At 43.5% G+C, this 24,225-nt stretch overlaps 1 protein-coding gene across 7 annotated transcripts in view; it reads right to left on the reverse strand.

Moving 5' to 3' along the window:
* Positions 1–22,113, reverse strand: part of htt (huntingtin) — a 46,308-nt gene extending 24,195 nt beyond the window's left edge. For 2 of the 7 annotated variants that reach the window (XM_080416802.1, XM_080416797.1), the window contains exons 1-25: positions 21,706–22,113; positions 18,683–18,766; positions 17,853–17,973; positions 17,637–17,696; positions 17,425–17,504; positions 17,096–17,234; positions 16,605–16,746; positions 14,608–14,786; positions 13,169–13,373; positions 11,415–11,462; positions 11,192–11,269; positions 10,667–11,058; positions 8,115–8,238; positions 7,591–7,706; positions 7,224–7,335; positions 6,290–6,427; positions 5,099–5,257; positions 4,583–4,680; positions 3,705–3,844; positions 3,519–3,582; positions 3,238–3,338; positions 2,856–3,002; positions 1,682–1,802; positions 1,404–1,549; positions 802–983 (exon numbers count right to left, since the gene is read on the reverse strand). In XM_080416802.1, the coding sequence (XP_080272928.1) occupies positions 802–983; positions 1,404–1,549; positions 1,682–1,802; positions 2,856–3,002; positions 3,238–3,338; positions 3,519–3,582; positions 3,705–3,844; positions 4,583–4,680; positions 5,099–5,257; positions 6,290–6,427; positions 7,224–7,335; positions 7,591–7,706; positions 8,115–8,238; positions 10,667–11,058; positions 11,192–11,269; positions 11,415–11,462; positions 13,169–13,373; positions 14,608–14,786; positions 16,605–16,746; positions 17,096–17,234; positions 17,425–17,504; positions 17,637–17,696; positions 17,853–17,973; positions 18,683–18,766; positions 21,706–21,803 (3,274 nt within the window). In that variant the 5' untranslated portion in view covers positions 21,804–22,113. Of the gene's footprint in view, positions 1–801; positions 984–1,403; positions 1,550–1,681; positions 1,803–2,855; positions 3,003–3,237; positions 3,339–3,518; positions 3,583–3,704; positions 3,845–4,582; positions 4,681–5,098; positions 5,258–6,289; positions 6,428–7,223; positions 7,336–7,590; positions 7,707–8,114; positions 8,239–10,666; positions 11,059–11,191; positions 11,270–11,414; positions 11,463–13,168; positions 13,374–14,607; positions 14,787–16,604; positions 16,747–17,095; positions 17,235–17,424; positions 17,505–17,636; positions 17,697–17,852; positions 17,986–18,682; positions 18,767–21,705 lie in introns of those variants that run through there. The other 5 variants (XM_080416800.1, XM_080416796.1, XM_080416799.1 and 2 more) reach the window with 4 other exon arrangements.
* Between the last annotated feature and the right edge of the window lie 2,112 nt (positions 22,114–24,225).

Genomic DNA, 24,225 nt, shown 5'->3' on the forward strand with positions numbered 1-24,225 from the left:
CGATCAACAAGCTCACAACACGTTGCAACACGTCACGTTGTGAGTTTGTACACCGGCTACTTTTGGTGAAGAGATTTGGTGTGTGTGTGTGTGGAGTGCTGAACCAACTTTGCTCGAGTTTACTATTTTTCAATTTGTAAACTATTTTTGTAAATTTGTTTTATGATATTCTGCATAGTAGTGTATATCTGTCTGTCATTTAATGTCACTATGAATTGAGTACATAAGGACCCCATTTGAAACAACCCATTAGGCTTTCATGGGCTTTTTAATCCTATGGGGGGAGTAGGACCGAGGAGGCGCTACGTCTTCCTGACGGGGGCTCCTCACTGGCAGATGCGCCAGTAGGATGCAACAACAGAGACAACACACAGAAATGTGTGTGGGGACTGGGGAGGAATCAATTGGCATAACGACTCAAATTGGGGAGAAAAGGGTGTAAATGTCATGGACATGTGTTGTATGACCAAGCTCTGCACCATGGGCGACCGTCGACCGGGCATTCTGGTCCACACCTGTGGAATGCCCTCCCCGACCATTTGAGAGCCCCACAATCTACCAATGCTTTTAAAAATAGACTCAAAACATACCTTTTTAACAAAGCTCTTGCTTAGACTGTTTTTCTTAAGTCTTTTACTCTATGCCTTAATTCGTTTAACATCTACTTTTTACCCCAAGAAGGGTCTTGTTGTTTCCGAAGGTTTTGTGTTTTGGTCTTGCCTTCGTTATTTTTATGCCATTGTTTTTAAACACTGTAGCACTAAAAGTGCGATAATATTTTTTAAAATTATTATTGCTTACCAGCGAGCATGTTTCCAGCCAGCAGTAGGGCGTCCTGGTGTGCAGACAGGTCCAGAGGGAACCAGGCAGAGGAGAGCAGGGACAGCACCATGTTGGCCATGCCCACCGTCAGAGTTCTCCTCTCACTGTCTGCTGCTGTAGAGGTGGAGGTGGAGACCGGAGCACTGCTGGGCTGAGACAGACTGGAAGACACCAGACAGGAGGGGCAGATGAAACGGAGAGAGAGAATTTCATAAATAAGAGAGAAGGGATGAGGGAAACGCATGTTGAAATAAATTAATGTGCAACCAGGTCTGTGTATTTAATGCAGTGGCTCTCAAAGTGGGGTACAAGGAAGCCCCAGAGGTCTTTGAGGGGGATGGAGGGGGACGCTATATCACTGCTATTTTTGAAAAATGTAGATAAATACTGTATCGACAAGTGGGGGTCCCTGGCACAAAATCTTTTTTCAAAAGGTCTGTGGCCAAATACAAATCAATTTGGGGGTCCTTGACATGAAAATGTTTGAGAACCACTTATTTAATGTGTTTGAGAACCACTTATTTAATGTATTTGTGCAAGGGTGTGTGTGTGTGTGTGTGTGTGCGCACGTGCGCATGTACCTGAGGGTCCTGCCCCTACTGCGGTTGATGCTGGAGCGTGAAGAATAAGCAGAACTGGAGCTGACATAACCACAGTGCCAGCCTGCGCTCCAGGTGCATGCTGGGAAGGTGGAGGTCAGGAGGCACAGTGCCTCACAGCAGCCAAACTACAGACAGACAGACGCGCACACACAGGGATTTATATTATCCATCATATAAAGTGAAGTACACAAAATCCAATGAAATACATTAACCATAGACCTACATATAAAATGTGTATGATTGTGTGTGTTGCTCACTGTTAGGGCTCTGGAGGTAGAGGAGGTGAGGGCGTGGGAGATGGCAGCGATGACTCTGGACAAGTTGTTCTCTATGGTAACGTCAGACACACTGTGGGAAAAACTGTAGCCTCGGTATGTCCTGACATACACGCACACACACACACAGAGAGAGAGAACAGACTTCGTTAGTCTCTGGTGGTCTTTTTATGTATTTCTATTTATTTTCTAATTTTTATAACATTCTTTTTACCCCTTTTTCGTTATGCCGATTAATTCCTCCCCACACATATTTGTGTGTGTTGTCACTGCTGTTGTATCCTACTAACTCACCTGCCAGTGAGGAGCCCCCACCAGGATGTAGAGCCTTCGGTTCTACTCCTCCTGCCCAACACTCCCTGCTGACAGGTACCGCCCTAATCTCTCAAGAACAGATTCTGCACTGCGTTGGAATCTGTCGGTGAGGTTCGTCATAACAAGTGCGCATGGGCGTGCCTTCAGATCAGGAAGCGGGCCGCGCTTTACCCAATCAAATGTAGTGGGCGGGATTCATGTGTCCGTCTATCCTTCCCCCCTCGAAACAAACCGAAACTAATTTAACAATAGCGTCCGCGGAGCAGACAAAACCACGGAAAGATATTCACATTTTAACTTACTCTTTCATCATAGAAACAAGTGGGCTTATAACCAAAACGATCCATGTTCTCTGGGAGAAGTGGTGTTAGTGTTCCGTGTAGAAATATTGTTAGTGGGAATGAAAACATAGTCGCACCAACCGGAAGTGATGCGCTGAAGGCATAACACAAACACCGGTTTCCTAGCGCTCTGGTGTTACGTCGACTTCCTCCCAGAGCCAACAGACATAGAACAAACAGCAGAGGGCGCTGTTTTTCATTTTCAGTTGGCGATGGGTTCCCAGATTGGTACCGCCCTAACCCGCAGGATTACACGCAGTGATATCACTCCCCGTCCGGCTTCCCACCCCCCAACCAGGGCCAATTGTGTTCATACAGACGCTTGACAAAGCCGGACGGATTCGAAACCCACAACCTCTGTTGTGGTGGTGGGCAGGCACTTTACCATTGAGCCACCCAAACGCCGTCATTCTACATTTCTTTTCATCCATTTCTCATGTGTGTGTGAGAGTATATTCAACCATGTGACAGTATGTACTTGTGCATCTGTCTGTATGTACCTGGTAATGGTGCTGACAGTGAACTGGGAGGGTGGCTGTGTCTCATGCATCAACAGCTGCAGGTACACAGAGCTCTGGTCCCTGGCAATAGCAACCACCGGATCAGCCTGGCCCTGGTCACAGTCATAGAACAACCGGGAAACCAGCCTGAAGAGGGGAGGAACAAGATGTGTCAGATAACCTTGCTAGGTGATATATCCTACCAACTTGTATCTGGAGTATGAAATGTGCCGAGAGAGAATTAATTTGAATGATCGATTGATTGATTGAATACTTTATTAACAAGTTTGAAGACAATACAGCAGTACAGTAACAAAATGATGCAAAAAAGGATAACAACTTGTTTCCATTGTGGCCCATAATGTGTGCAGAGGTGTAGTACCTGCTGACGGCAGAGGCCGCCACATGCCGCACTCTGGGGTCGTCGTCGCCCAACAGGTTGATGACCACGCCATTCAGCACCCTGTCCTGTAGACACAGCCGCTGGGCAGAAGAGAAAGGGGAAACCAGGTTAGAGAAACACAGACAGGGACATACAGACAAGCTGCTAGTCATGTACCGTCCTGTGGACAAAAAACTGACGGCACACCAAATGATCTCCATACTCATTTATAGGCCTTATAATTAAATAGAATATACTAGAGATAGAATGAGAGTTGTTACCCCTGTGTAGTGATGAGTTCCTTTGTGTAAGCTTTCAGTTTTCCTCTCCAGGAAATTCACTAACCTGGAGATGAAGAATGAAAAAATAACATTACAATACTATTAAAACAAATAAAACAAATAATGATAGCATGTGATACCAGATCACACTTGGCTTTATATTCCCAGAATGTAGAACTGTCTCACCGGAAGTCCATCTCAGCCAGGGTCTCCAGGAGCTCCGTCCTAACCAGCCAATAGGAGCAGTCCCTCAGGGCCAGAAGGTCAATCAGCAGTTGTAAGCCCAGTTCACTCAGAGTACTGCTGCACACTGTCATGATGCAGTGCTGAAATATACACACACCACATACACTGTCATGATGCAGTGCTGAAATACACACACCACATACACTGTCATGATGCAGTGCTGAAATACACACACCACATACACTGTCATGATGCAGTGCTGAAATACACACACACACCACATACACTGTCATGATGCAGTGCTGAAATACACACACCACATACACTGTCATGATGCAGTGCTGAAATATACACACACCACATACTGTACACTGTCATGATGCAGTGCTGAAATACACACACCACATACACTGTCATGATGCAGTGCTGAAATACACACACACTGTCATGATGCAGTGCTGAAATACACACACCACATACACGGACGGTCATGATGCAGTGCTGAAATGCGAGCACACACACACACACACACTACGTCATGATGCAGTGCTGAAATACACACACCACATACACGGTCATGATGCAGTGCTGAAATACGCACACACACACACGCACGCACGCACACACACACGCGCAGTCATGATGCAGTGCTAAAATACGCGTGCACACACACACTGTCATCAGGAAATACACACAGTCACACACAATCATGATAAAGTGTTGAAATACACACACACACCACATACACTGTCATGATGCAGTGCTGAAAAATACAGACAACAGATACTGTCCATTGAAATCTCAGAAGAATCACTCTCTACCACACATGCCATGTAGATGCATGCATGCACATACACACACACATGCCTGCCTCTTACCCTGACTGCAGAGCAAGCCATCTTGCAGGTGACTGAGGACTCGTCTTTTAGAGTCATATGTAGCAAAGGCATCAAGTCCACCAGGGACAGAGGGTTACCTGCAGGACAGAGGGACGAGGATGGAGAGGAGAGGAAAAGGGAAAAGAAGAAGAAATTAGTTATGGTTTTATTTGTATGTGAATTTACACTTTACAATAGACGGGTTCATTTCGGTATTTAATATTGTCTCAGTTTAACCACTTAAAGCCTCTATATTTAGTAAACTAATACTAGTTGACTGGGGTCGGCTTTGTACTTTCACTTTACATTTTTTTATTTTGGTCATCAGTTCACTATACAAACAATATACTCCATTCGCATCGTACTTTTCCGTCAACACCAAATCTCTAGAAAATAGCGGATCTACAAGCTGAACACGAGTTGCCATGCGTTGTGAATGTTCCCCCCAGAAAAGGATACTAGGGTTCAAGTGGTTAAAACAATAACACACACACACATAGAGCACACACTACTGACCTGTTGCGCTCTGCACACTGGCCAGCCAGTTGTGTATGTTATAGCGTGTTTTGGTGACTGCAGCTTGGATAATGGCTCCACAGAGGATGGCAGTGGCTCCTCTGATCTGAGGGTCCCCGTGTTGCACGAGGCACAACACATCACTGATATACTGCTGCTCTGCAAGGAGACAGAGGAGAGACACAGGGTGAGCAACAGGGCTGGGGCGGAGACACGTTTATGTGGATTTGTATACAACTAAGCTACTGTATAAGTCTTTGTCTCCATGTCTACAAATATGCTATCAATCTTATTCTCTATGTCTAAAAATATCATGTGTAACTGTTATACAATACATACGGGTGGGAAATAAACACAAGTCACTAGACAAAATATTGTCAAATTTGGCTGTTGTTCCGTTTTATTTATTCTGACCAGCCGCCATGCTTGAAAACCAGACATAATTCACACATCCTCTTCTACTTGTAAAAACAAAGAGGATAGAGAATTCTGGTACTTATTGTTGACTTTGACCACATGTTTCGTCCAGTTATGTAGGCACCTTTGCTGTCACAGCCCCTAAACTGTGGAACAGCATAACCCCTCCACTAAATCCTTTAAGTCCAGGCTCAATACTCTTATTCACTAACATTTTAATTCTCCTGATGTAGCCGATTCTTTGTTTCGTTTTTCTTGATGACTCCCTGTGTTTTTACTGGTTTTATCGCTAATTGTTTATTTGTGCCTTTAAGCTGTATGTTTTGTTTAATCGGATAGTACAGTGAGTGACAGGAAACATGGAGAGAGACAGGGAATGCTACGCAGCAAAGGTTGTCGGGCTCGGGAATCGAATTAGAGCCTATTGGCGCCCATTTATAAATGAATTTGACTTGACTTAAACGTGTGTGTGTGTGTGTGTGTGTGTGTGTGTGTGTGTGTGTGTGTGTGTGTGTGTGTGTGTGTGTGTGTGTATTTTTATGTGTGTGTATGTGTGTCCATGTCTTCAAGGTTAGGCGTGCTCAACTACAAACAAACTGTAGTCTTTGAACTCTGCCGGGTGTACATTCCAAGCAATACTGACATGGAAGAAGAAAAAAAAACGCACTCACAAGTAGACCAATAGTTTGTTTCTGCGACTGCTGCTGCATGTAAAATCCTCTAAAAAGACATCTACTCGTGAGTGTGGTTGTTTTTTGATAGGCGAGTCCATACCCTCTGCAGGGATTCCGTCCAGCGGTTCCAAGTACAGGGAGTTGAAGAAGGCTTCAGGGTGCAGCGCTGCCGCAGCCCCAATGCAGCTGACCGCCAGGGCCTTTACGCTCACACGAACCTCCTTGTCGGGGATCAAACCTGGAGAAAACATTAGCAACATAAAACATTACGCTGCTAGGATGAATGTGAAGGCCAAAGACGAGAAGTTGCTAATCAGTTAGTAAACTGCAGAGCAGACCTATGTTTAACCCATTCATACCGGGAAAGCATCCGTGTCATTTTAGATTTTTGGGTTGGCTATTCAAAACAGCAGATATATAAGCTCACAGCGCGTCACTTTGTGCCGCGCTGATTTCTTTTTTTTGGGGGGGGGGGGGGGGGATCTTGAAATAACTACTGGTTTAGAATCAGCCTCAGTCTTAATGGGTTAAGTTCTATGGCGTTACTTATATGATGACGATCTTGGCAATGACAATTTTATTAACTCGAGGATTGAAGCAAAACATACAAATCTCACGACTGAAAATATTGGTCAGGACAAGTTCCAATCCATGATTCGTGAAATGGCATGAAATGACCCCCCCCACACTAGCACTCTGTTTCCTTAACTACTAGTGGCACAATATGTAAAATGATGATGTTTCAGTATTATCATTCTAAACATACTATGCTCTTGTTGTTCTACATACAGCCAACAAGTTGTCGAAAAATCATAGATTGAGACTTTAAATCGCTTTTATGAATTAAAAGACCATTTGTGTTTTATGGAAGATGCTATTGAACATGTATTCTATTGCTAATTCAAATACTCTTTAAAGCTAAAATAAAATATTAGGAGTGATTTTCACATGGCCTCTATGAAATCCAAATGGCAGAAATCCATCTCCACGACAGAGAACTTTAACCCATGACTAACTGCTTCTTTCACACTCACCATTCTTCTGTCCCGTCAGAAGGAAGGAGGCAGCAAGAAGCCGTACGCAGTGCACCAGTGGCTCCGCCCCCTGGTCCGTATAGTGGCCTATTGGACCCTTTATTCTTGACGGCTAAGAGACAGACGGCACGGTTAGCCAATCAGATATGAGATATATGGTGAAGGGTGCATGTATATAGTGCCTAATCCAAAGCGCTTTACAATGTGCATTACATTCACCCATTCTCACACACATTCACACAGGCACCAACCTGCTCATCGGGAGCAGTTAGGGGTTCAGTGTCTTGCTCAAGGACACTTAGACATTAACAGTGTGTGTGTGTGTGTGTGTGTGTGTGTGTGTGTGTGTGTGTGTGTGTGTGTGTACCTTATTGTCTGGTTCAGGTTCAGTAGGTTCTTCCTTTGGTATGAAGCGGTCCACACTGCTGTCTGAAGCCTGCCTGTTGTGACCTCGACCTTCCAGGAGATGAGGCTTGCTTAAAGCTATAGATACACACACACAATGCGGTTACAGTAAAAGTAATGAATATGTAAAGGCTAATGTGCTCTGCCGTGCACAGAGGTATAATCATTCCTGTCGGGTGGAAACCTTGTATGTCCAAAACTGACACTGAAAGAGATCTCCATACTGTATATGGGCATGATTATTGGTCGGATCGGCGGTGCGATGTAGGTGTGAGGGCCGCATAGCGCCCCAAACTCTAGATGTGAGGGCCGCTACGCCTCTAGTTTATAAAACCCACAGACACACTTAACCACTTTCACTTACTTTTTTTAAATAGCAACTTTTGCGTGCCACTGTAGTTAGTATACCAAAGTATGATATTCCTTTAAAGATATATATAAAAAGCCCAACAGCAACGATATACTGTATGTGTGAATACAACATACCCAGTGCTGACTGTGAGAAGGGTTCTGGGCGTTCTTCAGAGGAAGGTGGCGCTCCCTCATCTTCCTCATCCTGCAGTGTTCCAATCTGCATCCCCGAGTACTGGCTCTCACTGCCATCCAACACCTTCAGCGTGTAAAACAGAGACAGGGGGGGGCAATCGATGTAGTTCAGTGCTCTAAGATCACTAACTAGAATAGGAACTCTGAGTTACTCTGAGTGTATGTCAGAGACAGTGCTTCTCTCTAAACACACTGTTGGATCATGCTCGGGTCAACGCAACACAGAACAAACCAACTTCATAGAGGATTAAGCACAGCCTTGAGGCCTCTATGGTAATGGTTGCCACACTCCCTGATACGTTAAAGGCAGAATAAAGGTTAAGCTTTTGATCTAGACATGCTTTCCTGTCTCAATTCAATTTAATTGTATATTTTATTTGTACAACAAGCGTTCTCCGATTAGCATTAGTGTAACTAATGAATGCTACAAAGGAAAACTGGTTCTGCTAGAACTACACTTTTTATAGTATTTATGTTTTCGCCCTAAGAGGTCTGCCCTCAGCTAACAGACCTGATGTCCCTTTTCAGCTTTAACTAGAGCAGTGGTTCTCAACCTTTTCTGGATCAGAGCCCGCTAGTGTGTTCGCGGCTTACCCATCTGACCACTTAGGCAGCAGATATTTCAGAGCATGATTATTTTAATGATCAATCGATTGGCTGTGTTCTAGCTTGGATCAATGGAAGCTAGAAGCTAGAAGAAAACAAATTTCTCCTACAAGGTTTTAAGGAAAAAATACCATGACATTATATTATCATCAAATTCTCAGTAATTTGCCAGTTCTCTGAGAGCCCACTTGAAATATCCTCACTGCCCATCAGTGGGCCCCGGACCACAGATTGAGACTCGCTGAATTAAAGCAAATTCTGTCTGCCTCCAGGAACAAGGGAAGTGGAAACCAGGAATCTACAGAGACATGTGAAAGTCATATGGCCATCATGCTTCTCCTTTCAACTCTTCACTGCAAGCCAGTCACATGGGATGTTGGGGTTGCTTGTGTTTCCTGAGATATTTCTGGAATGTAAAATATCTTAACTTTGGAAGAAAATGACAAAACATCAAGGAAAAAAATGAATTGAAAATACTGGGAAATATTTGACTTTACAATGGTTTTATTCAAGTGTATTATCCTGTATTGATGGAAAGTATGTTACGCATTTAATATTATTTGTAATGATTTAAGCATTTAATTAAAACCTCCCCAATAAATACTGGACTTGGATGCATTTAACCACTTAAACCCTATGTACTTCGGTGACTGGGGTCACCCAGGGGTCCGTACTTGGCCCCCTCCTTTTGTCCTTCAACACCAAGTCTCTTTGCTGAAAATAGCCGATCTACAAACTCACAACGCGCTGCGACACGCTGTGAGCTTGTAGATTGGCTTTTTACAACGTATGTCCGCCTATTTTTGTTGAATGTTCACCTATTACGACATGCCCAGAATAGGGACGCTAGGGTTCATGTGGTTAAGAGGATGCAACAATACAAAATAACTATAAAGTGTGCCACTGCAGTCTAAAACAGGCACCCTGTTATTACATGATGTATGACGGAAATATACATCAAGTACTTAGAACTAGAATAAGGCCATTGTAAAAGGTTTCTGGATACTGACTGACATATTAAGAAAGTCAGCAGGAGTGGACGGTAAGCAAGGGATAATTCCGTGCACGGGTTCGACGAACAAGCGGAACGAAACGAGAAGGAATGAAAAAGGATCCACAGACAAGCAAACCCCTCCCACTTGGTCAAAAGTGTCCAATCGGCTGACCTTGTCGCTAGTGTTAGATGAGGAAGTGGCATAGAAGGAGGAAGAGGAGGAGAAAGAGGAAGAGGAAGAAGAGGAGGTGTAGACGGAAGAGTCACTTTCTGTGGCATCGGGCCCCTCGGTGGAAGTCGGTGAGGGTGGGGACGGCTCGATGACCCGCGCCAACGGAGAGCGCGACTGCGACGGAAGGGGGATATGGGAGAGGGGGCAAGACCATGGTGGTAGAATGAGCAGAACGGACAAACACATTTGAAAAGCAAAGGACCTTCGAAGGCAGCAAATTAAAGTAAAATTCCCCCCTGCCTCTCAGGTAAAACCAATGTCCTTTTGGAGGAAAAATCATGTAACACACACACAAACACATTATCCTTTTTATGTATTTTAACTAAAATAATTCAGCAAAATAAACTTGATCTTCTCATTCCTTGAAATATCCAAGTGCACCATTTGATTTTTATATTTTCTTTACTTTTTGTCCATTCTGCTAATTCTAATTCTATGAATTATAGCACCATCCGAAAAGCAGGTACTAGGTCAGGGACAATTGTCAAAAGTTATAAGAATCCATGGTTATTAAATCTTTATATATCCAGGGATCACTTGCCCACCCACACACAAATACACACACACACACACACAGGCCAAAACTCTTTGAACTGTATTGATGAGCCTAAACATATGTTCACCCTCTCTTACTCGGACACCCAACACACTCGTACTGACCAGCTCTGCCACGTCTGAAGGGGTGACGGCTGAGTCCGGACCCTCCGTGGTGGTCTGGGAGGAGTCACTGGGTGGGAGCGAGGGGTCGTTTGTACCTAGCAGCACCCCTGCCTCTGCTAAGGGCCCACCCTCCGGTGTGGCATTCTCTGGTGTGGTGTAGTCCGCCGTCTCCGGGGTAACGTTGGCCCCGCCGCTGGAGCTTCGACTGAGCATGTCCTCGTCGTTGGGTGACTCTGGCGTGTCGGACGCAGACGTACCACCGCCACCCTGCTCTGACGAGGCACTGATGTCCACAGAGTCACCAGGCTGCAGGGTATGCTGGGAGGAGCGTGGCTGCTCAGTGATGATGTCCACCTGGGCAGTAGACGAACCCTCAGTCCCCACTACTGACGCTAAGGGAGAGGGAACCACACACTTTTAATTAAAAAACCTGTCCCCATGTCTATCACTGCACATTATGAGGCTGATTTCAGTATATAATGGACTATCATGGATGGATTAAGTCATTCATCCAATTTGTCTCACCTGCGAAGGCTCCAGTGGTCACCTCTGGCCTCTCAGCATCATCCTCTAGTACATCCTCCTCCCCAGACAAAATCTTACCTGGGACAAAACAAGGCTTGAAGGTTAACTTCAGTAACACATCAGCATGCACACGCTAATGTTAGTGGGCGAGAGTTAGAAAGGAGGAGAGATTGAAACAATAGTTATGCTGTGCAGAGGAGGAGACCACGGAGAGCATAGTCACCTTTCTGCTTCCTGAGGATGAGTGGACTGCAGGAAGACCCTCCCCCAGCTGAGAGTGGCAGGAAAGGGTAAGAAGAAACGGGTAGTGAGGAAGAGGAAAGCAGCAAAAGCTCTCATGGGAAAGACGAATCCATCCCAAAGAAATTCAGGATAGGGGTTAGTGAGCAAAGAAAATGCTGAAAAGCATAAACCTTGGGCTGTGTCCCAAATAGCATGTACTGTACTACATAATCAAAATGGATAGTACTGGGTAGTACAATCACACTTTAGCGACATCCCATAGAGTGAGCTGCTTGCTCACTCTACCCACTGTTTCAAATGAGTTGCTCCAGATTTCTAATCGGTGGAGCAAGATTGGAGGGCTGGCCACGCAAGACTTGGTATTAAACCACACAAAATCTTAGGAAAGACCCACATCTAGTGGCCAGCAGGGATACTACACATATATGTTCCCATTTGCGTACTGTATATGAAACACTAGGCTGATTTTGTAGTTTGTTTTCCAATTCAGGTAAAAAAAATTACAGCAGATTAAAAACTCATTGGTCTGATTGACACTAAACAGGGAGGTGACATGCTTTTATTTATTTTTGTCACAATTTTCTGTCACAACGTTTCCCCACGTGCATAGTCCCTATCACTGCTAACCTCTCAAGTTGGTCATGTGGGAGGGTGTAGACAACCTCGTATCTCGTCTGATAGACATGAAGCCACCTACTGTTTCTTTTCACCTGACAGTTAGGTGTTTCACCGGGAGGCCCTGTGATTCCGCCAGACCAGTTCAGTCTAGGTGCCCCACCACAGAGACTGAATTGATCAGCTGTCTCAGCACAGAGACTAAATGTCATATTAAACATTTAAAGTAAGAGCGCAATTGATCTGTAATACGCTGTATTTTGTTGCTGCACTTAAATATAGAATAAGTGTGAACCCATAGTTATATTGTACTTTTATTGTATCACTATTAAGATATTTACCATAACTATTGAGGTATGACATTTTTGAGCGGTGTAAACCGCTCCTATAAGAGGGTTTAGCACCCATCCGTGGCGAAAGTTTTTCTTTCCGTCGTGAAAATGTGTCTTTCGCTGTGACGCCATGCTGTGGAAAACACGCCCATAGGCTAAGCTCTGCAGGACGTGCCGTGATTGGCTAGCGAGACACATGATGAAATTAACTTCAAACTTCGCAGACGCGCTGTGATTGGCTAGCGAGACGCATGATGAAATTAATAATAATGTAAAAAATGTAAGCACGTCACTTCGCAGGACGTGCTGTGATTGGCTACCGAGATGCATGATGAAATCAATAACTCATAAATAGCACCGCTCACTTCACACTGGGTGTGATTTTTTCCATATTGTGCAGACCCAGCATGTGCAGGCACGTGCACCCACTTCCACCCACCCACATCCAGTAACACCTAGACTTTTGTCTCAGTAGCACCTAGACCTGCCGGAAACCCTGAAGACGTGCCACATGCGGAGGAATACGCTATCCCTCTCAGATACGCTCCCGATTGAACAGTCAGACCAACCTGTAGGACTCGCAAGTGCAGTGACAAAGATCTCTCTCCCCTACTAGCTTCCTACCCGTGAACACAACCGATTGTGTTTGTTGGAGTGCCTGACATGCAGGAGCTTTACCCCTGCGCCAGGCGGGGACCCAGGTGACATGTTTTTTTAATCACCAACATTATTATCCACTGCTGACCAGGAAGCTGCGCTCTTTGAGAGATTGACTTTGACAAATTACCGATGAGGTCCAATATGCTGCCAGAGCGGGCACGACTCTCTGCATCCTGGCGGAACACGGTGGCATGTGGAATACTGCCCACTGTGATGAGCATGTGCAGAAGCTCTGGGGGTGGAGTCCTAAACGCCTGCTGTAGAAGCTCTAGAGCAGCCGTGACCACGTTGTGATCCCGGTGCTGCGTGTAGTGGAGGGTCAGCTCATATACCTGCAATCATGCACACACATACAAAACAGAGGAGAAAGTGTATAAAGCCTGAAACAGACTTGATGTACACAAATACTACAAGTTATGCATAGTTGATTTTCATGCGTTGTTGCGTTCTAAATTGCGTGTCATTCGTAGCGCATGACCATGCAATGCATACATGACCTGCAGTCTCAAGGGTTGCTGAGCGACACACACAGTTGACACCAAAGAAAGTTAGACCATAAAAGATGAATAAATTACTTGCTGCTGGATCATGTTGGTTTTATTCTTTATGGCATGCTTTTCCATTGTTGTTGGTGTTTATGTTATTTGCTGCTGGATCAAGTTTATTCTCTATTCGCTTATATGTCTCTGTAATGGTAATCTCTCAAGAAAGACGAAGAAAAAAAGAAATTCAATTTTTTTCCCCAAATGGGTTCCCAGATTTCTGAAATGGTAATGGACTGTCCGTAGCCTATTAACACATTCCCTGACATTGACAGAGATCTCTGTCATTTAAAATCCACCCGTTCACCGCCATTGACAGAGATCTCCGTAAAAAAAAATCTGTTTTTCACACAGAACCAGGAGATAACACGATCCAAAAATGTACTGCTCCATTCACTTCCTGGTTAAAGTATTTGGGAAATATTCTGTATCTCGGCTCCTGTGTTTTACTATGTATTTTTGGCGAAACATGCTATTTTCAACTGGGTATAACAAGCGAACGGGAGGTCGCGATGAAATTTTTTTTTCACGGAAGCACAGTGAAAGCCTCCGTGATTAGCAACCATCAGGGGATCGATCGTACTGGAGATAAATATTCTGTGGTTCTTGAAAGATTAGTCAGAATGCTTAGAAATGCTGGCAGAAGCAACAGCCTGGCAAGCTAAAACCCCTGGCAGTGAATGTGTTAAGAAGAGCTATTTTGTCGGTGGCACGTGTAGTCATGTTTAATAAAACTACACCAAGTTTACCTCTCTTAGCAGCGTATGTGACGTGTGTTTTCTGTCTGTGTTGCATGAGACAGCTCAAGTGAGCATGCATCAGTGAGCTGCTCACTGCACGCATCAGAGAAAGCGCATGTCAGAGAGAGATTAAATTAATTGGTTGTCGGGTTTCGGGTAGGGCTCTGGCTAATAAATTGCAGACCCTGCTGGGGCCGGGCCGGGTTCAAACACCACAGACTGGGCACGGGTTGGAGTTCTGGGCCCACGCAGGGCTCTAGTACACATAATTTCTCTCAGTGTACCTGCAGTAGCTGTTCGGGGGTGGGCTGCACATCAGCCTCTTTCCTCATAACTCCAAAGCTGCCTTTGAGACTGGTGGTGTTGACCTGCTGCTGCAGTAGAGGCATCAGGTAGCGCAGTGTTAACAGCACTCCAAGGATCAGGTGGCTGGGGTGCTCCTCATCCACTGGCACCAACAGACCTAGCAAAGGGATGGACAGAAGGTGTGAATCAAGTGTCCGAGCTGACGGCGAGGGACAGGAAATCAGGATGTATGACTACAGTGTGTGTGTTGGGTCTCCTTGTGCATCTGTAATTGCAGTGGGTGAAAACTGGTTGTCTCAAAAAGGTGACACTTTCTTTTCTTTTTGACAGAAAACAAAGAGAATTATGAAGGTGTGACATAAGTATATCCAATAACTGTTTAGCTGCTAGATAGTGCAGGAGATACTATCTCCTCGGACAATAGGATGTAAACTAGCTGTCCAGGACATGGGATCTAAAAGCCAGGGCACACACTTTTCACAGACTTCAATGATTTAGAGCCGACAAATTGTTTGATCTGCTCGTATTCTGATAATGTTTATTGCGAAATTCAATTGATAAATGGCAAGAACTAAGGGTAATGTTTTACACAACAGTTTACTGAGAGGTATTTCACTTGGTGCCTTGGTCCGTGCATGTGTGTGTGTGTGTGTGTGTGTGTGTGTGATGCATCTCTAAAAACAGTGATCGAAGCTACTGAAGGATTCATTCAGACTATTACAGGTTTGTTTTATCTAAAAATATATATATTTATTTTAATGGATAAAACCTACTCCCCCCACTGTAGTCCTCGTTATTTTTCCAAAATTGCACCCACGTTATAAACATTTGAGCACGTGATATACACTTACAAATTAAATAATGGTTTGATTGATCTTTATTTACACAATCCTGCAATGTGTTGTGCGTCATGGCAGGATGCATGGGAAATGCATGTCAAACAGCTCAATTTCTAAGCATGAACAGTCTCCAATAAAACATGCCAACTGAGCAATAAGCTAAACATACTGCTACCGAAATGACACTTGAGGAGCATTCCCATTCTAAAGTCGAACCTGATCGATTCCTCCGTCCTCACATCTCCTCCTCACCTCCTTCCGCGGTGGACTAATTGGTGCGTTTGGCAGCTAGAAAAGCTACAACAACCAAGCATTACCAGCTACACTGTCACTGACGTAATCAAGCCTGCGCCTGTGTGGGAGCAATGAGCGAGACAACTAAGAAGGAAAATATAAAGGCTTGGGTTAAAAAGAACAGGTAACTGGCAGTGACAGATTTTTTTTTTTCTCCATTACAAGCAAACTGGCTTGTCTTCGTCATTCACTTTAATTCCCAAATATCACCATATTTCTCTTTGTGCCCCCAGTTTATCAATGAGTTGGGGTGTTGTTGGCACAACTGCCATCTCTTATTTCTCAAAACGACATGGGAAAGTTGTCTGCTCTTTTCACACATTTCTTTGTATTTTATTTAGAGAAGCCAATAATTTTTTACCCCCTTTTTCTCCCCAATTTTAGTCGTTATGCCAATTAATTCCTCCCCACACACACATCTTCTGTGTTGTCACTACTGTTGTGTCCTACTGACTCACCTGCCAGTGATGAGGCCCCACAGGTGCCACCCCAGCCCGTAGGAATACATGCAGTGACAAATATCACCCTCCCCGCCGGCTTCCCTCCCCCCTTACCTAATTATTATTACATTTTTTGCAGATCTTCACGTGGATGACATAATTATTTTGAGGTAAAATGGCAAGTTTTGTGCCAAAAGGTGACAAGTTTGCACCCCTGGTAATTGAACATGTACAAGCAACAGTAGATTAGTGTGTAGTGTGTACACCAACAAGATTAGTCTAGATGTAGGTGCATAGTATCTGCAATAGCACTGTGTGTTTGTGTGTGTGTGTGTGTGTGTGTGTGTGTGTGTGTGTGTGTGTGTGTGTGTGTGTGTGTGTGTGCATGGGTGTGTGTCGTACCCAGCAGTACATTAAGCAGCCAAGTATAGAAGTAGGTGCTGCGTCTGGAGTGTTGACACACGCTGACGGCTGAGCTGGCAGCTGTCCGTCTGATGGTGGGGGAGCTGGACTTCAGGCTGGCTACCAATGACTTCAACAGCACCTGAGACACATAACATTCAATAAGCATTTAGTTTCCAAGATAGCTTTCAAGCTTCGGGACACGTAGTGATATCCTGTAGATCTACTATTTTCGGCATACAACTAAGTATAAATTAAAGATATAATATTATATAGAGGGGGTAAAAAAAAAAGGTATATAAGGTATCTAACTGGAGCATCCTCTAGAATTGTGTTGCATGAACAACTTAGGTCTGGAAAGAGATTAATTTCATTTTAGTGAGGGCAAATCCAAAAATAATAATACAAAGATTTAGGAGTTAATTTATCATGCAATGTAACCTATTAGTATTACATAACAGGTGTGTAGCTGTGTGTGCATTTGACTGCACCTTGATCTCGCCATCATTGGCAAAGTGCCCCAGGGCAGACATGATCTTGGGCATGGCTGCAGCCAGAGTCTCTTGTACCGACTCCTCCTGCCGCTTGGTGATTCTGGTTAGGCACGGCAACAGGTTAACCAAGTAGGGCCTGGAGAAAAGGACAGGGTGGAGCAAAGGGATGGAAACGCCATGTGTGGAGATGGAATAAAAGAGAAGAGAGAGAGAGAACGACTGTGACAATACTGCTACTGCAATGCAACACACCGAAAACCCAACAAACAACAAATAAAAACAAATTAACAGTTATATTCCAGTGGAATGTGCATGTGTATTTATACCTGCATTTCTGTGGTCTGATGAGGTGGGCAAGCTCTGCAAACCTCCAAAGAGCTGCCCTCAGACTCCGAGAGGCACCATTCTGCCAACGATACACATACACATCATCAACCTACTTCACCAGCTAGCAAACACCATGCATAGGGCACTTACACGTTCACAATGCACATGGGAATAACCCCAGAATATGCTGTGATATTCATTGTGAACATACCTTTTTAATCTCTTTGTACAGCTCCAGCTGTAGTCTAGGCAGGTTGGAGTCCATCAATGCCTGTAGACAGATGAATTCACAAATCCTTGTTTCAGAATTGTATACCATATTACATAAAACCTGTGCATTAGTCAAATCAATGATTGACAAGTGCAAATTGAAAGACACAAAAAGGCTGAATTGATTTAATATTATATTATTATGGGTCCTCCTCACTTTGATGATTTTGTTCAGGCACTCATCAGCCACCATCCGCACATCTGATTCGGTGTCATCACTACAGAGCAGGAACATCTCCATGGCGATCCCCAGGAGTTTCTGGAACTCAGGAGACGTTCTGATCCCAGAACCATAGTAACAAAAGCAAAGGGAGAAGAGTCATTACGCACAGGCATACCCATAATGACAAACAAAAACACAAACACAGTATAACAATCCCGATTAGACCAAGAGTAGCTAGCATGTTCAAATAGATTTGGTGGGACAGGATGAGTCATTGTGGCATTTTATTGATGTTTATGGACATTGTATGGTAGTTACTATGGCTACAGTCAGTGGACCAGAGAGTGAGCCTGCAGGCTAATTAAGAAGACGCAAACTACAGAATAGAGGCCCAGGCTTGCAGTTGCAGTTTACAGTAATTATGTTCATTGTTCATGGAATGGGAAGTATGATGGCGAGAAGTGTGTGTGTGTGACAATGTTAGTCAACAACACTGAGGTCATTGATCATGTGTTTGTAGAGCTCAACCAGGAACTGTATGTGAAACAGACTGAAATGTTTTGATGAATGAAATGGAATAATATATAATATAACCGACAGTGATCATCTTCAGCAGTGAACTTCAAGGCTGTCCTCCGAATGAACCCTGGTATGTACAATTTGTTGTGTGGTTCCATCTGGACCTTGACTAAAGACTTTATATGACACAATCAGCCCCTTTCAAACAGGGTACCTAATTACCATCAGTAAAACAAGCTGGACCAGATACAGAAATCTGTGGCCTACCATCAAAATGCTTATAGCTCATATACTGCCAGGCCTACCTCAAAGACTGAGCCACAATGTTCTCACATATTGTCAGGCAGTGGGTCACTCTGTCCTTCTTTGTGGACGCCTGCTCCTTTTTCCTGTGGAAAGACAGAGGTAGGGAACATGAGGAGAATTGAAAGCAGGAAAGGAAGGCCAGCTTTAATTTCAATCCAAAGCAGAAGTTTACCTCAAAGACACAAGCTCTGATCTCACAATGACTCAAGAAAGGCTAGATAATCTCAAGATAATAAATACTTCTTGCCATTGGCAGAGATAGCCCGTCCAACTAATTTTGTATACGTAAGTAAGTGTATATTTCAGTAGATCTCAGTGTACATTTTCTAACCTCATTCACTGTAATTTATGTTGAAATGGTGTGGAAAGCAGTAGCACTCTACGAGACTTTATATTTGCTTGGTATAGGTGAATCACCCTTTTGAAAATCACTACACTAAAAAACAGTTTTAATACACATAATAGTTCCTTACAAGTGCTGCATTTCGAACTCGAATTTGAGCTTGAATGTGGCTTTTAATATAGTGAGTTACAGCTGAGCTAATGTTGACTAACAATTTCAGGTGCATTCTATAATGTATAGTGAATCTGGACAATGTGAACAAACAGATATCTCACAAATAAAGCAATCTTGGGAAACATGATCGAGGATTATGTAAACTATGGAGGATGATGTTGAAAATAGACAATGAATGGCATGTAGTAACACTGGCATGGTCCTTTATTACTGCCGATACTTTGTCCTTCTGTACAATGCAATGAGAGGTAAACTGAATCTGTAACGGGTGAATGCAGATCTACATTATTATCTTCAGCTCATCAGATTAAAGTGCCATTAATCTCAACCTGTGTATAATATATGAAGAGGTCAAGGATTCCATCTAGGGATGAGTGAGATTCTGGGTGATAAAAACCATCTTTGACATGCACAGGACGTGGGAGTTTTGACAGCTTTACAGGGAATGTGGCAAGTGGGAGCATGCCTCTGGATTATCGGGTCAACCAGAGATTTTTTTCCATGGCAAGACCAATGTGACACAATAATTGTTTTATAGAACAAGCCAGGGATAAGTCCAGGGCTAAATCATGTTAGTAGTCATTCTGCGCAACTGGTGAAATGGCGACCTGAGAGGCTGTGCGATAATTTTCTACATATAAACATGCCTTTCTTCACTTGCCCTGGCTAAAGGGAATTATAAAAGGACCAAGAGTGATATTTAGTAACGCCTTTCGTTGATTATTGATAACTCCTATGGCTGGTGGTATGACAGGTAGCTGACCAATTAGTGCAAGCAAATCTGTGTTCTAATGGCACCATAAGTGACCTCGCTGTAGAACAAACATGGCCGCCAGCTAAACTGATAAAAACGTCTTTGTGACTAAATAAAGCTATGGGTATGTGATGTGATAAACAAATTACTGCATTCATAACCATATGTAACAGAGTGGCTTAGAGCCTCTGCCTGAAGACTATAAAACTAAGCCAAATATCTCCCCCGGTCAAAGCTAGTGGTTAAAATATTTGGTTTAGAGTCCATTAAATCTATGTGTACTGTACATGCATAGACTCCAAACGGGCATAAGAAATCTAATGGACTAATAATTGTGCTGGGTATTTCCTGTGGTTGCGTTGGTCATATGGTTGGATCATATCATGGTGTAAAGATAATTCCTGTGACTAAATATCTTTCAGAAAACAGCTGTCTGCACAAACTAAATCAGTGTGACACGTCCTATGTAAAGAGACTGGTGCTCTGCAGGGAATTTGAGCTATTCCCTTCAGATCAGTTTAATGAACCCCTGGAATTCTTAGTCTTAGTCTCTTATACCATAAGTTTGTCTTATTTGTTTCTGCAGTATATTTTATTTATTATGACTGTGTCTTACACCTTCATGCAAACCAAATTTCCCAGTTAGGAAAAAATGTATCATTATAGAATATTATGCATTTCACTTGAACACACCGCCACTATTACCATCACAGAGACTACCAACAATGACTACCAGTACCAGTTCAGACGAAAGGGAAGAAGCAGAGTAATGGTACCTAACCTCGTGTAAGGGATGGTTTAAGATGGGCTGGAGGAGGGGCCAGGCAAAACTAAGATGCTGTTGCCTTTAGAGTCTATCGATTGAACCTAAACCAGGCTACTGTTCCAACACTACTGTGGAGGGCCATCTGTTTAATCGTTTCCCCTAATCAACAATATAACCCAAGGCCAGAGATAAATCGAGTCTGTGAAGTGTTAATGAAGCTTGTGTACAGGACAGCTACTTTGGCAGGTGCATGCGCATTTCGCCAGGCAACGTTTGCTCCGTTAGTTAGAAATGAACGTAATTAGTCAGGTGAGGGTATACTGTATGTATAAAATGCATACACATCTCTAACCTGATGAGTAGTATATAATAATCAGATGTATTGCATTTGCCATGACTACTAGCTTGCACTTAGCTTAGCTTCCTTCAAGTTGGTTGGTTGGTAGCAGTGTTGCCATGTCCACTTATAAGCGACTGGGCTTCTTTTTCTGTGAAGTTCATTATTGGTAGATGCGGGTGCGGATTTTGGGGCTCGTTTCTAAAGTGTAGTTGCTTATTTGGCCCTGCTTCACAATTTTTTAAATAATTTTAACCAGTGGTTCTCAGATATTTTCATGTCCTGGTGGATGTATTTGTCCCTTAACACACATCTGAAAAATAATTTGAGCCCCGTACCAGATTTGTGTTGAAATCTTCCACATTTTATTCCTAGATTTTTGGAAAATAGCAGATCTACAAGCTCACAACGCGTCGGCTATGTTCAATGTATACAGTATATAGGTTTAAAGTGCTCACAATGGCCTAATGCCCTATAGTTGCTTCTTTTGGGCTTGTTTTCCTAGACCTGGTTGCTTATTTCTCTCGCAAACTTTGGCAACGCTGGTAGGTAGGCTGGTAAACCAAACAGCCCCTGACAGACAGTATAATAACCCGGGGCGCTACAGCTATTAACCAACTAGCTGTGGACCACAGTGTGCTGACTTACTGTTTCTGAACCAGCTCCTCGGCAGTTGGCGGTCCCTGTTGTTGCTGGAATGACTTGAGAGACTCGAAGGCCTTCATCAATTTCTCCATGGTGGCCATTTTAGCAGCCAGTCAGTCGCTAGCTTGGCTAGCTTTAGCTGGCTACTATTTACAATTAGGGCTAGCTAGCCTAGCACGGTGGCGACAGAATAACAAGCAAGCAGACTGGGAAGGGATGTGAGCGGCGGGCAGCGCGACGAGAGTGCTGCCACTACTCGCGACAGCTACTGGCAACGCTCCACCTTCAGGGTTTTTAGTGCGGGACAAGCTCCTTATTGCTTCACAGTAGAATCCGTTAATGAATGGGACGCTGCTTGATGAAAAGCCATCTTCTTTGGATGTACGTTCGTTGTTGTTGCCCTGACAAATCTCACCAAGGAAGTGGGAGATGTGACAGTTTGACAGGGGGGGCGGGGTACGCGACAGCAGTGGCCAATCACGAGGAGAATCTTCGCTGACGGACAAGGGGGAAAAAAAGAACCAATCGGGAGGCGGCCGAGCGAGGCTGGGGGAGGGGCGGGGAGTCAAAGCACAAAAGTATTGGTATAAAAATGTAGTTAAAGTACCAAAAGTAGAAAGCACTAATTATGTGGAATGTCCCATTTTATTTTTTCCCCCCCCAAATGTATAAAAGTATTTTGAAAAAAGCAGATCTACAAGCTCACAATGCCTGAAATGTAGGACTGAATTGGTTACGCGACAGCAGTGGCCAATCACGCGGAGAGTTTTCCCTGACGGACAGTAAAAAAAAGAACCAATCAGGAGGCGGTGAGCGAGGCTGGGGGAGGGGCGGAGGGGGTTGTTTTTGAGAGTCACGGGGTTGCTGCCTGGCTGCTGAGAATGCGTGCAGCCTCTTCTCTGTCTGATGCCTGATGAGAACATGAAGATGTGTAGTGTCTTGTGTACTGTGTGTACCTGCTGCTAATGTAGGCTGCTGTTCTCAGAGTTATCATCTCGTCATGTGAGCAATGTCTTGGGACAATGTTATAATTATGAAAAAATAACTATTCTCTCATGAAGCCTACCACACACACATACACACACACACAAGATTGACATAATACAGTATACAAGGGTGGGTGGTGGGAGAAGAGGAAAGAATTTACTCAAATCTGTATACCGGTAGGCTACTGTACCGCAGGCAGCCCGAATGAATTTAAATTTCCCAGTCTATAAAATCCACTATAGAGGAAAGGATATACAGTACAGTATTGAGGACCATTATTAGGATGCAACCCCATATCCAGCCACCAGCAAGTGTAATTATTGGTTCAGTTGGGATCAAATAGCCCCCCACCCCACACACACACACACACACACACACACACACACACAGATTTATAAACACCAAATGCAAAAAGAGACAAAAAGACGTTTTTTTTATACAAACGGCAGTGTATTATTTCATAATTACAAATGTCAGATATGGTACAACAACCAGTGATACAACTTGTACAAGAATTACAATGACTGCAGTGGTTGAACGACATGACTGTACAAATAAAAAAAAGAAGAAAATAAAGAAGTCAAAGAATACCAAGTTAGAATACCAAGAAAATACATCAGTCCTTCCTTCCCTCCAGGAAAATATCATTGATCTGATCTGACAAGTCTGGACTGATGAAAGCGAAGCACCGGTTAGCTTGCAATGATATATCGGTAGTTATTATCTCACACCGGTAGATTCAGTGATATACAATCCAGAACAGACATCTCTCTGCCTATTAAATACCTCTGGTGAGTGACAACCCAGTTTTGTTTAGGGTTGTGTGCGTGCGTGCGTGCGTGTGCGTGCGTTGGGGCACCATCACTATCACTACTTTAAATGAAGGCAGGAGGGAAGGAGATACTTGTATTCAAACAGGACAGTCAGCTGGTCATCTTGTCATTTATAAAGTTATATCCTCAGATACCAGTGTGATATGTTGGCACTAGAAGATCATCACTTACATATACAAGGAACCTGAAGTTTTACAAACCAATACATGCTTGAATAATAAAACATATGTATTTTTTTTTCCTTTTCTTTCTTTTCTTTTTAAACAGGCAATACAATGCACTTAGTGCAGACATTCAAAAAAATTGAGCTGTTTCCTTTTTAAGTGTAGGACGTCTATCAGAATGGAAGGAAGGACAGAGGTTGAAAACAAAAATGTTTGAGTGTCAGGATGTAACAGATGATAATTGGCACATATAATAAAGGCTGTCAGTCTTTTGTTAAGTTCTTTAGGGAAGGACAAACAAATAATATAATTTGTTTGTTTAATCGTGCTTTTGGTATCATTGGCAAAAGGGTAAAAGACACATCCTAGTCATTGTCAAAATACACCTTAGTGCAATGAAACTAAACATTTCTTTACTGCTATATGGATGGTAAACACCTTTTCCTTGTGTACCATTGTGTGTGTACAGTAGTGTGTGTGTGTGTGTGTGTGTGTGTGTGTGTGTGTGTGTGTGTGAGAGAGATAAAAAGCTTAGGTAC

This window comes from Gymnoscopelus braueri, assembly GCF_963280865.1.
Source record: "Gymnoscopelus braueri genome assembly, chromosome: 2".
Lineage (NCBI taxonomy): Eukaryota > Metazoa > Chordata > Actinopteri > Myctophiformes > Myctophidae > Gymnoscopelus > Gymnoscopelus braueri.